Source organism: Polyodon spathula, chromosome 8 (genome assembly GCF_017654505.1).
Source record: "Polyodon spathula isolate WHYD16114869_AA chromosome 8, ASM1765450v1, whole genome shotgun sequence".
Classification (NCBI taxonomy): domain Eukaryota; kingdom Metazoa; phylum Chordata; class Actinopteri; order Acipenseriformes; family Polyodontidae; genus Polyodon; species Polyodon spathula.
The window spans coordinates 15,816,742-15,828,899 of NC_054541.1; the positions used below are offsets into that span (position 1 = coordinate 15,816,742).

Here is a 12,158-nt window from a genome sequence, read left to right on the forward strand (position 1 = left end):
GCAGGACCATGACTGGCAGTCTGTATATCCTACTGATTTAAAAGGAGTGCTAACCAGTGCTTTCAAATTGCCCACATTAACTTTATTAACATTTATATTGGTCAGCCTTTTATTATGCTTGGTTCTTTGGTTGTTATCTTATGTTATTTATGGATAATTTAATACTGTAGCTGCTGCATCCTGGTACCTTTGCTGATGGTCAAATGGCTTGACTGCAGCAGGACCACCGGAGTTGGAACTACGAGACATGTATGTGAGGCCTTACCAGAAAGCAGAACAATTTCATCTGAAATGGCTTTTTTTGTTTTTGTTTTATATCTGCATGCACCAAATCAACAATGATCAAAGATCTGAGCAGAAGGAAAGCTGTAGCGATACTGCTAACAGGGCTAACATTGAAAATGGATCGTGAAATGTGATAAACATAAAGCTCCTTTCACTGTAGTTAAAAACTTCTTAACTTTGAAACGTCTGTGAAAGTACAACATGTTAGAACAACCCTCTCGTCCATGTGGGTCCCCCAGTGCTCTCTGTGCTGGACAGAGTCGCCCATCCCCCAGTGTCATTAATGAAGGGTGATAGACAGTGTGTTTAGCTTTGAAAGGGACACTGAAACCATGCCATGAGGGCTCCAATATATGCAGACCAATGGATAAAATGTTGCACTCAATTGCCTCATACTTTCAAACACCAAATTGAAGGGTGTTTTCCAAACACATCGATCCACTGTGATGAGTGATTGCAAACGAAAGCTCTATTAAGCCACGTTGCAGTCGGTGTCAGTGTCTGTTACAAATGCTGTGACAAGGGGGGCTGTGTCAAGTAACAGACTGTTTAAAGTGCTGCTAAGGTACGACAGGAGCTCTGCTGCTAGAGAACTTGTGTGAGTCAGAATTAGTAGTTGGAAATCCTGGCCTGTGATTGGTTAAAACCTCATCACCGGGCTACAGTCTCCGCCTGTCATGTGACTGGTTCAAACCTCTGTCAGTCCCGCCCATTTTCAAAGGAACGCACTTCTCCCCTGCAGAACTCTTCACAAGAGAAAATGGCCGAACACTGATTGACTTAACTTGACAGTGACTTAACAGAAAATGAATTACAAAACATACTATAAAAGAAAGCTGCTCCAAACAATAAAATGGTGATTAAAACGTCATTGTCACTGTTTTCTGACTCAACGATGTAAACAAATATGATGGCCGGGATATACGCTGGATTATGCAGCAGTCAGAAAGTGACACGGAGAGCTGGACGCCAAAAAAACCTTTTATAACTAATGTATGCGGTATGAACTTCAAAAACATTTTCTGTTATTTATTTATATTATTTATTCCTGTATCAGCTATATTTAAACAAAATACGTAAAATGGCATGCACACACTGTATCAGCCAAGTTGGAAGAGTCGCAGGCTTTCATAGAAGATGTGTTAAGCTTTATGAGCCACAACCCTTCGTACATCATGAAGGGAAGTGAAACGTATTGTTCGGTGTGGAGTCTGCACAGGGGGGCTGGGGGGAGGTGCTGTTTCATCCCTACCTCGGGGTTCTCTGCTTTTGTCTTCCTGGCAGGTGGGGGAGCGCTCTGAACAGGCTCTTCAGATGCTTTCTTGGCTTCCACTTTAATCTCTGGCTGACTCTGGCTTTGAATCTGGGGCTGAATTATTATCACCTAGGAAGAAAGAAAGCAGTAAAGAAAGAAACAGTGAGGAAGCGTCAAGGTAAATACAGCCACTTAGCACCCACAGCTCACAGCAGACTACATCTGTGATCTGCATTGACAACACAATTTTTTCAGCTATTGTAAGGGGTGAAATGGCAACATAGTGCAAAACCAACAAGAGACAACTCTAATTGTGATGATTATAGAGTGTTTGGGTGTTTAAACTCAGCATTTACAGGGATATGCATTATGTCATTTTGCTATAAATACCACAAGCTGCTGTGCTTAAAGCTCAGCCCCTGCTCCGCTTAAATTAAGTGAAACTGAATTTCTGTGCATTGATTACCTGAACAGGACAACCAACTGCACTCACTGCTGCCATCTAGTGGTAAAGTACACAATCTCCACCATACCAGAATATCAGAAGAATGATACAAGTTAAAGGAAGCTGTTGTTTAACCTTTTGCGTAGCTGTAGTCATGTTAGACATAATCCAACACAGAGGCTGGACTTCTAGATATATTGATATAAACACATTATAACCAAGGCTTTAAAACCAATCATCTTACCTCTTGTTATGGATGCATATGGATATATTTCTATGCAACAATTAAAAGTCTCTTCCTGGTACCTTGTCACCACAGTGATCTGCAATCAGACCTCATGATCTTCAGCACAGGAAGTGATTAAGTACCAGGAAGCAGTAGTAGAGTACATTTATTTTGCATAGACAGCCTTGTAGTTCAGGGATGGAAATAAGACTCCTGTTGCACAGCACTTTGACAAATTCCAGGTTTTACTATAAATGTAATACTACACACCTGAGCTTGTTACCTATATACACTGGGGCTAATCAAGCTTCTAGTAAAACCTGGAATGGGTGAAACTGCTATGCAATGGGAGTCTTATTTCAATCCCTGTATTTAAAAAATCTGACATTAAAATAAAAAAAATACAACAAAAAAACCAAAACCCTAGATCAAGCAAAGAACCAAACGGGGGTCAGTGAAACGCTTTGCTATGGTCCTACCTTGCTCTCTGTGCTGATGAGGAGAGGCTGCCCCTTCATGGCATCACTGATGACGGAGACTGCGGTGCCATTGCTGTTGCCCGGCGACGTGGAGATGATGGCATAGGCCACTCCTGCCGTGGTGAGGACCGGAGACACGCTGGCTGGTTCGGAGAAGCTTGTGGCCACGGACTGGTCATTTGGCAGCTGGACGTGGCAGATGGTGTTGTTGGCTGTGGGGAGAGCAGGCCCGGCGTTCTTGATGCTGACCACCGTGGCCTTCTGCAGGGGCTGAGGCTGGCTGGACGACTGCTCTCGACATGGGCTGACCGGCACACTGTCGGGGATCAGGGTCTTTGGCCTTACCTGGGGAAACAGCAAGAGCCTTTACAGTGTCCTCTAAAGTCTAGAACCATTAAACACCCAACAGGACGGCTTTAGAAAGGAATTTCATCACTTCAATGACATGCTTCAACTACAAGTCTTCAATCGAGTTTTTGGTCATTTTGGCACTTTCTAAGTCTTGCTATTGTTGCATTGCATGAGTAGAAAGGGCAGACTGAGATGGGATGAATGTACAGGACTAGTATGGATTAATGTCTGGTTCACTGGATGAAGCAGGTGAGAGTGAGCTCCGCTCCCCCCTCTTTTCCCTTCTCTGGTTTTGAAAGTACGACCATGGGGAGCTGAGGGGTGAGAATACTCATGAATGAAAGGAAAGGCAGGCAATTGGTTTAATGGGTCACAATGAACTGGTTTAAAATGACCATGCATTGTAAAATGTTTTTCATTTTCCCATAACCTAAAGCCAGTTTCAAGGAATAACAATTGCTGTAGCCATTATAGGTTTTATTTGAGATGAACTGAGATGCCTAGGGAGAGTCTGCTTTCCCAGAAGGTTGTTAATGCAGTGGAGTTGGTCTCTGGTGCCACCTTGTATTGTGACTGTGCTACTGCACAGGCTGCTGCAGCTGGCTTGCCTTGAATGTTTTACATGAATTTACTGGGCCCTGCTGCTCACTGAGCTGCCTGCATAAATATGATAAGCTTGACGCTGATGTGTTAATTCAGATACACTGCGTTACTTACTCTTAAGAAATCACATTTGTAGTGAACACTGGCTGGCACTTTTTTTTGTCGTTTTACTTTTTTATAATATAATAAAAAGTAAACTTACTTTATAATACTTACAGTGGCTTGTTTTTGTTAGTTTTAAAATGTTAAATTAGTTTTATGTCTTTCTGAGCCCAAACCTCTGTCATCCAGTTAAGTTTAACAGATAACCTACAGTTTATGTGTCTGTCCTGTACTTCAAACGTGGGGAACCTACTTTATGCGTGACTCCCTCTGCCTGCATGCACTGCTGTCCCCTGGTGAAGACAAAGTAGAACTCTGAAGTCACTGCCTGAAGACACAGGCAGGAAATGACATCAGTGTTTCTACAGACACAAAAGGGCGGGGGGACGAACGGGTAAAAATGACATAATAATAAATAAATAAATAACAATGTGAAAATGTAGTTAAAAAATATATTAATACAGTCTGACATTAAACTATAAGAAACATGTCTAACAAATACATTGTTCGCCTACTTTACCTTAAATAAGTACATTAAATGCATGCTCCATATCTTGTGCCTCTATCTGAGCCCTTTAATTATTTTAGAAATAACCAGAGGCTGGAAAGCTTCACCTTGCTATTTGTATTCCAACTGCTGCATACACATGCTGAGGGAGAGGTGGGAGCTCCCATGTGCGTTCAGTCTACACACTGACTGGTTAGTGTGATCCAATGCACAGCTGGGATCAGCAGCTGAAGAACTGAAACCCTCCAGGGACGACAGAAAACGTCATGTTCAGGGAAACGGTTTACACTGGCAAGCCCCTAGATGTAAAGGCATGCTCTCTACTGTTCATGTAAATGCGCTAATCTCCTGTCTCCAAACTCCCAAACCCTTTATCAGTTGCATGCTTCCACTTTCATGAGATACAGCAAACAGGCATTTGCAAATGGTGAGTATTAGGTCCTACTTAACTTTAAACACTGTTATCCCGGTTCACTTCCTCCTGCACAGTTTCCATTAGACCTGAAGTCTAAAATGTACAGCAGATGTGCTTCAGTGCCCAACATCCTCACAGTATATATTTCTGATGTCACCATCATATGTATGTGTATGTATTATAGTACTGGCACACATTATGGCAACAACAAATGTTTTACAGCAAGACTGTGGGTGGGGATTGTATTTCCCAATTATCTATTCAGGGATACCAAGATATTTTAGTGAGCAAGGAGTGAAGTGCAACAAACTCCCCATCCTCAGCTGTGCTGCTCTCCTAGAAAAAAGAGAACATTTCGGGGGAGAGGTCTTGCTTGTTAAAATATTTAGCATATTATCTATTCAGGGATAACAAGATATTTAGTAAGTAAGGGGTCTGTGTGAGGAAACATGGGCAATACAATCCCCAGCCATAGTGTTGCTGTAAATCATTTGTTGTTGCCATAATTTGTGCTGGTACTGTATATGTGTGTAGATATATACTAGGACTGCTCCAATTAATAGATTAATCGGACTGATTAGTCAACTAAAGAGTTAATCGCAGATCATTTTTTTTACAATTTAATGTGCAGAATTTTATTTTTGTACATAAAATAAAATCAATCCATAGAAGACCTGCATTTTCTCAGAGACAGTCCAATCATAAGTGAGCAGAGGCGGGACATAAACAGTTGAAGGTGTTCTCTGCCTCGGCTGACGGTCTTGAGTAGGTTCTTGAGTCAGTTTAACAAGCTGATTAGATAGCGCTGTATTAGGGTTCTCTATTGAAGTGTTTGTTTTGTTTTGTTTTGTTTTTACTGCTTACACATAACTGTTTGGATGAAAAAATGCAATATTTATTTTTTTAAGTTGGATCATCCTGAAAGAGCTCATTCCGAAAGGAAATACAATCTCATTTACTAGTTTATTTGATATGTGTCCATTCTGCAAACATTCTGAATCAGCTGGCGCTATATCTAAGACTTTTGGGATGTACACTGAGTGTACAAAACATTAGGAACACCTGCTCTTTCCACGAAATAGACTGACGAGGTGAATCCAGGTGAAAGCTATGATCCCTTATTGATGTAACCTGTTAAATCCACTTCAATCAGTGTAGAGGAAGGGGAGACAGGTTAAAGAAGGATTTTTAAGTCTTGACACAATTGAGACATGGATTGTGTATGTGTGCCATTCAGAGGGTAAATGGGCAAGACAAAAGATTTAAGTGCCTTTGAACGGGATATGGTAGTAGGTGCCAGGTGCGCCAGTTTGAGAGTGTCAAGAACTGCAACGCTGCTGGGTTTTTCATGCTCAACGGCTCATTGATGAAAGAGGCCAAAGGAGGCTGACACGAATTGTGCAGAGCAACAGACGGGCTACAGTTAGTCAACTGACAGTCCGGTACAACATTGGTGCCGAAAGACCCATAAAATAATGCACAACTCGTCATACCTTGACACAAATGGGATATGGCCGATGACCTAAGGAGCACAAGAAACTGCAGTTGCAGTGGGCTAAGGAATGAAAACACTGGAGGACTGGAGGACTGTAAAAACACTGCCTGGTCTGATGAATCCCGGTTCTTGCTGTTTCATGCTGATGGGAGGACAAGGGTATGGAGAAAACCACATGTGTAAATGCATCCATCATGCCGCGTGTCAACATTGCAGGCTGGTGATGGTGTGGGGTGTGTTTTCATGGCACACATTGGCCCCTTGATAAAAGTGGAGCAACGTTTGAATGCCACAGGATATCTGAACATCATTGCCAATCAGGTGCATCCCTTCATGGCAGCAGTGTATCCATCTGCTAATGGATTTTTTCAGCAGGATAATGCCCCATGCCATAAGACTAGGTTTGTCCAGGAATGGTTCCACAAACATGACAGTGAATTCAGCTTACTGCAGTGGCCTGCCCAGTCACCAGATCTCAATCCAATTGAGCACCTGTGGGATGAGATGGAACAAGCTATTCGGAGTAGAGATCCAAAACCAGCCAACTTGACACAACTGTGGGAAGCATTGGAGTCAACATGGGTCAGCATCCCTGTGGAACGCTTTCGACACCTTGTAGAGTCCATGCTCCGATGAATTGAGGCTGTTCTGAGGGCAAAACGGGGTGCAACTCAATATTAGGAAGGTGTTTCTAATGTTTTGTACACTCAGTGTATGTTGACATAACACAGTGCTGCTATAATTGTGGGTAGGTCCCTTCATTAAGTGGAAATGAGAACAGCTCCGTCTTGGGGTTTTCTTTTCCTTGCAACCACTTACACAGCAGAGTTTTTAAATTTTTTTATTGAATGCACCATTAATCATAATAATACATCAAATTGAAGGAAACGTACAGTGTGAAAGATGTCTACTACACAAAATGAAAGCAGTTACAAAAAAAATACAATTTAAAAATGAATTAGTGGACAACGACGCCAAAAAAATTGAATGTATACACTTGAGGGAATAAACAATATCAAAATTCAAATGTTTGTCCAGGGGCTTAAGACTTTCGTGTGAAAACTTATGGCAAAGTAAACAAAGACTTTTTTTAGCACTTTTTTTCCCCTAACATCCCCATTCTGGACACAAGCCATACGATATTCCCAGACTGCCTACTTTAAATATATGCTCACCATTGGATATGTTTAAAAGGGGAGCTCGATAAAACGGTACCATTTCTTTATGCTAAATTCGCTTCCTCAGTCCAAAAGCAGTATTATGTGTGTTGCGTTTTTGTTACAGATGTATTGAGGATGGATAAACTATATCTACACACCCAATTCATCATTAAGAAACTTTTTTCTTTCAGGAATAAAACAATCATTACATACTTCCAGTGACTTCACCCCCTGCCATAGCCTGACAGTGGCGTACACTATCCAGTGTTTATAGATCAGTGCTTATCATAGAGTGTTACTGAGAATTATATTAAGAACGTTGAAGTATATTTCAATATAGTTTTTACAAATTTAAAAAAAAATGTCATCAGACAATGGAGGCATCATAGTCGATTTGGTTACGAATCAATTTTCAAGAAGAACTTTCTCAGAAAAAATGGAGATTTGTTAAAAAAGGAGTGTATGTACCACAAATACCCAAACTGACACAGGAAGGGAAGAGATATACTCGCCACTTCCAAAATGACAATTATTAAAGGTATACGTGGTTTACCAGTAGCTGTCAATTAAAAAAGTAATACTGCTTTTGTTCAGTATAGAAATGGTGATATGGAACAGCACTGGCTACAGCAATCTAGGCTATCTAATGAAGTCAGCACAAAAACATGAGCGTTCCCAAAGTCACTTGTGAGGCACTGTTACACTCAAAACCTTTGGACAAACCTGGATTAATGTTCCAATGGATGAGAAGAAGTGTAGGGATAGAAAACATCACAATGAGCAGTAGGAATACTGTTAAAAAGAGCACAAAATTCCCATTTGGCTTATTTATTTTTTCTTTTAGAAAGACGTCTATTGATTTATATATATATATATATATATATATATATATATATATATATATATATATATATATATATATCAAAATATATATATATATATATATATCGGATCTTCTATTTTTGTGCTGCATAGCAGGAAGGAGAGGGTAGGATGGTTCGAAGGACCCAGGTCGAGACAAGGAGAGATAGTCCTCTGAATTACCTGAGGTAGGTCTGTGGAAGGACCGAGGTCGAGATGAGGAGAGGTATTCCTCTGAATTACCTGAGGTAGGTCTGTGGAAGGACCCAGGTCGAGATGAGGAGAGGTATTCCTCTGAATTACCTGAGGTAGGTCTGTGGAAGGACCCAGGTCGAGATGAGGATAGGTATTCCTCTGAATTACCTGAGGTAGCTCTGTGGAAAGACCCAGGTCGAGATGAGGAGAGGTATTCCTCTGAATTACCTGAGGTAGCTCTGTGGATGTCTGTCCTGCCAATCGATGTAAGGAGCTGACCTGAGGAACCTTGATGGGTTCTGCTGTGATGGTTCCCAGCATCTGTGAAGCACAAACACAACAGCCAGGTTAGCAATGCCTCTCACTACACTGCAGCCACACAACACCAGTAAAACAGACACAAACAGACTGGAACCTGAGTACAACAAACACTCAAGAGACCATCATAATCAGTCTTTAAGCCAATTGGTAAAATAGACTCACATGACCAAAACTGGATAATAATTAATTTCAATTGATTTCACACCTATTCCCTAACATCTTTTAGATGAAACAAAAGATAAAATCGAAGCTTACTAGATTGTTTTAAAAATATAAACTGAAAACTGAGTAAAACAGCGGCATTTAGTGAAAAAAAAAAAAAAAAAAAAAAAAAAAAAACTATGCAATGTCTATGCAGGTTATCAATACCTTCAGTGTATAACTCTAATCCTAACACATTAGATTAACTGCAATTAGTATGAGATCAAAACACTCCTGTATGTGAATCTCAGCTATTTCAGCACCCTGGAGAGCGACTGGAAAGGTGAATTCAGCAGCACTCGCTGGACATCTTAGTGGTGCAGCAAACAAGTGGTCAGAACTCTGTTTATATCAATCGAACCAGTGGAGGAAGACTCCCGATTCAAAATAACTGTTAAATTAGACTGCACGGTGAGTATTCAGACCAGATTTGTTTGATAGAAGGTGCCCAGGCCCTGACCATAAAACAGAGGAGCTCACACAAAACACTGGAATTTCATTCCCAAGGTCTGGCTGATCCACAAAATGCCAGTGAACAAATCAAAGTGTGAGAGAGAGAGAGAGAGAGAGAGAGAGAGAGAGAGAGAGAGAGAGAGAGAGAGAGAGAGAGAGAGAGATGGGTGCAGAAATAGACATCACTGACACAGAATGCTAGCAGTCTGACTGTAATATTTACTAGTATTTACTACTGTAATACGGACCACTGTAATCTAGCCCTTGCATAGGCTGCTGAGGGAAGCACGGAGAAGAACCGCCCGGCCGCAGTGGCCGAGAAGAGGGCCAACCCCCGCACCCCAGCTTGTCCTGACTCCCTGCCTTGCTTTGCCCAAGGATGCCTGCCTCGCTTCGCCCAAGGATGCCTGCCTGGCATCGCCTGGGGTTGCCGCCTTTCCGCATCGCCTGGGGTTGCCAGCCGCTCCGCATCGCCTGGGGTCGCAGGAACTGCTTCGCTTGGGGCATTTCCGCTGCTGGACTTGTCCCGGCTGAAGGAGTCAGTCTGGGAGCTGTCGGCACGTCTGCTGACAGCCGCACCATTGGCAGCATTTCCGCTGCCAGTGGTACAGCGGGAGGAGAGATTCGCCCCACTGTCAGCACATCTGCTGACAGCATGGCCAGTAGCAGCCTGGCTACTGGCAATATTGCCGCCCATCAACCTGTTAAAGTCCCTGTTCTTGGCCCAGGACTTTGGGTGAGACTTTTGGAATTTTAAGGGGGGAGGTGGCCATTGAGGCCATGTGTGCTTTGCACAAGGGGGTGTATATGTGGCAAAGTGCCCGCCCCTGTGTATTATTTTGTGTTGTGTGTTAATGTTGGTGTATAGTCATTGGTACATGGAATATAAACGGGTCTGTGTAACACACATTGTTTAAAATGTATATTTGTATTTAGGCACGAGGATTGCACAGCACTTCACATGCAAGTAAAATGTAATAATATATTAGCATGGGAAATTGCACTTTATTAATTCACGTGCAGTTGTACCGCGACTCCAACTGAATGATTGATTAGCAATCGAGTCACGGTACAGCTGCATAAAAGCAACATGTTTTCACCCACTCGTGGCTGGGTGTTCGGTGAGTGGAGAACGGGATTGGAGATGGAGGTAATAAATAATAAAAAATAATAACATAAAGTTAAAATATCTGCTCACCGTGTTTTGTGTAGTGTTAGTCCATTTTGTTTGTCTCTTTAGGTTTTGGCGAATGTGCCGTGTCCTGTGTTTTTGGGTTTGTTTGTTTTCTGGCAGTCTGTTCATTTATTAAATGCTGAGCGAAACCATTCGCTCAGCTCCACCAAACTCTACCTCTCTTTGTTGTTTATTTCCTGTTTCTGGTCTGACGTCACCCACTGCAGCCATCTTTGTGACAGAGACCAACAGCATTACAACAGATCTGTGTCTTCCAAGTAGACCAGTTTGGATACTGATAACTGGCACACTAGTACTAATACTGTTCTGCAATTGTTGAAGAATTCTAAATATTAACAATGCATATTAATGATTAGTGTGTTGCAGTACTATGGAACCCAAAGTGCCTTCTTCAGTGTACTAATTAAGGGCTGTGTGTGGTAGTATTATTATATCTGCTAGGAAGGGTTGTATAAGAAACTGTGAAACACTGAATTACTGAATAGATCCTAACAAAACAGTGCATATAATATTGTCTGTCCTCATTGCTTACCCGTGAATTGTGCATTAACGACAGAGCAATGCAAAATTGAATTAACTTCAACACAGTAGCTCTAGTGAAGGGGCACAGTTATAAGCTGTATGCGGTTTGTAAAAATAGATGACTTCGTCATCACAGCAGCCAATTTGAGCTTATTTTATTGTTTTATAAAAGTCCCTTAGCTTAAACAAAATGGAATGTGTTCCATCTTCATCAGTGCATTCAATATCAATAACCCGGATTTTGCAGCGTGCGCAAATCCTAAAGTCTCATTGTTCCACACCAGAGAGAAAAAAAGGGCTTGTTTCCATGGCAACGGCAAAGATAAAAAAAATTCTCATGCTGAATGGGCATTCATTGTAGTAATTGCTGCCTTTTTTAACCAAAACACTTTCATTTAGGCTCTTTGAATGCAGCCAGCAACCTTGGGCTTGCTTTTCATAAATGCGAAAGCTGAATGGAACTTTTGGAGCTTGTTGCTGTCTGTACAACCCACCTCAACATTGAACCTTGCTTGCTGGGGCTCTGATCTGTGCTAAAGCACTGGGAACAGCTTGAAAGGGGCTACAAACGAGGCCAATATCTTGGGAGAATTTTAAAAATGAAAATACCTAACAATTCAAGGAGAGGTGCCAATTATTAGCATAAATGGTACTTCCTCACCCGGCGCTTACTATACATATATATATATATATAATATATATATATATCACACCCCCACTCTGGGGTGAGGAAGTTCTGTTTATAATAATATATATATATATATAGATATTATATATATATATAATAATATATATATATATATATATAATATATCATCAGTTTGAAATAAGAATGCAGTTTGAAAATAGGAAATAAAATGCTGTGAGGTGCTGGAAGGTCAACAAGTACTTTAATTAAAAGCCTCTTATGTTAAAAGGTTGTCATCTTAAATAAAGACCATGTTGATAATATCAGCCCTGCAGATGTTGTTGCAAAAATATATTTTAAAAAAATATTGCTGTCTCTTGTTAAGATATTTTTAAGGGCTGGACTCTCAAAGCTATTTACTCCAAATCGTCATTCTCTCTGTAATAAAAAAAACACAC

At 41.2% G+C, this 12,158-nt stretch overlaps 1 protein-coding gene across 2 annotated transcripts in view; it reads right to left on the bottom strand.

Moving 5' to 3' along the window:
- LOC121319513 (PHD finger protein 21B-like) overlaps positions 1–12,158 on the bottom strand; it is a 106,545-nt gene that overhangs the window by 19,069 nt on the left and 75,318 nt on the right. For both annotated transcript variants that reach the window (XM_041257013.1, XM_041257014.1), the window contains 3 exons: positions 8,609–8,701; positions 2,691–3,035; positions 1,538–1,669 (listed from right to left, as the gene is read on the bottom strand). In XM_041257013.1, coding sequence (XP_041112947.1) covers positions 1,538–1,669; positions 2,691–3,035; positions 8,609–8,701 — 570 coding nt within the window. The remainder of the gene's footprint in view (positions 1–1,537; positions 1,670–2,690; positions 3,036–8,608; positions 8,702–12,158) is intronic.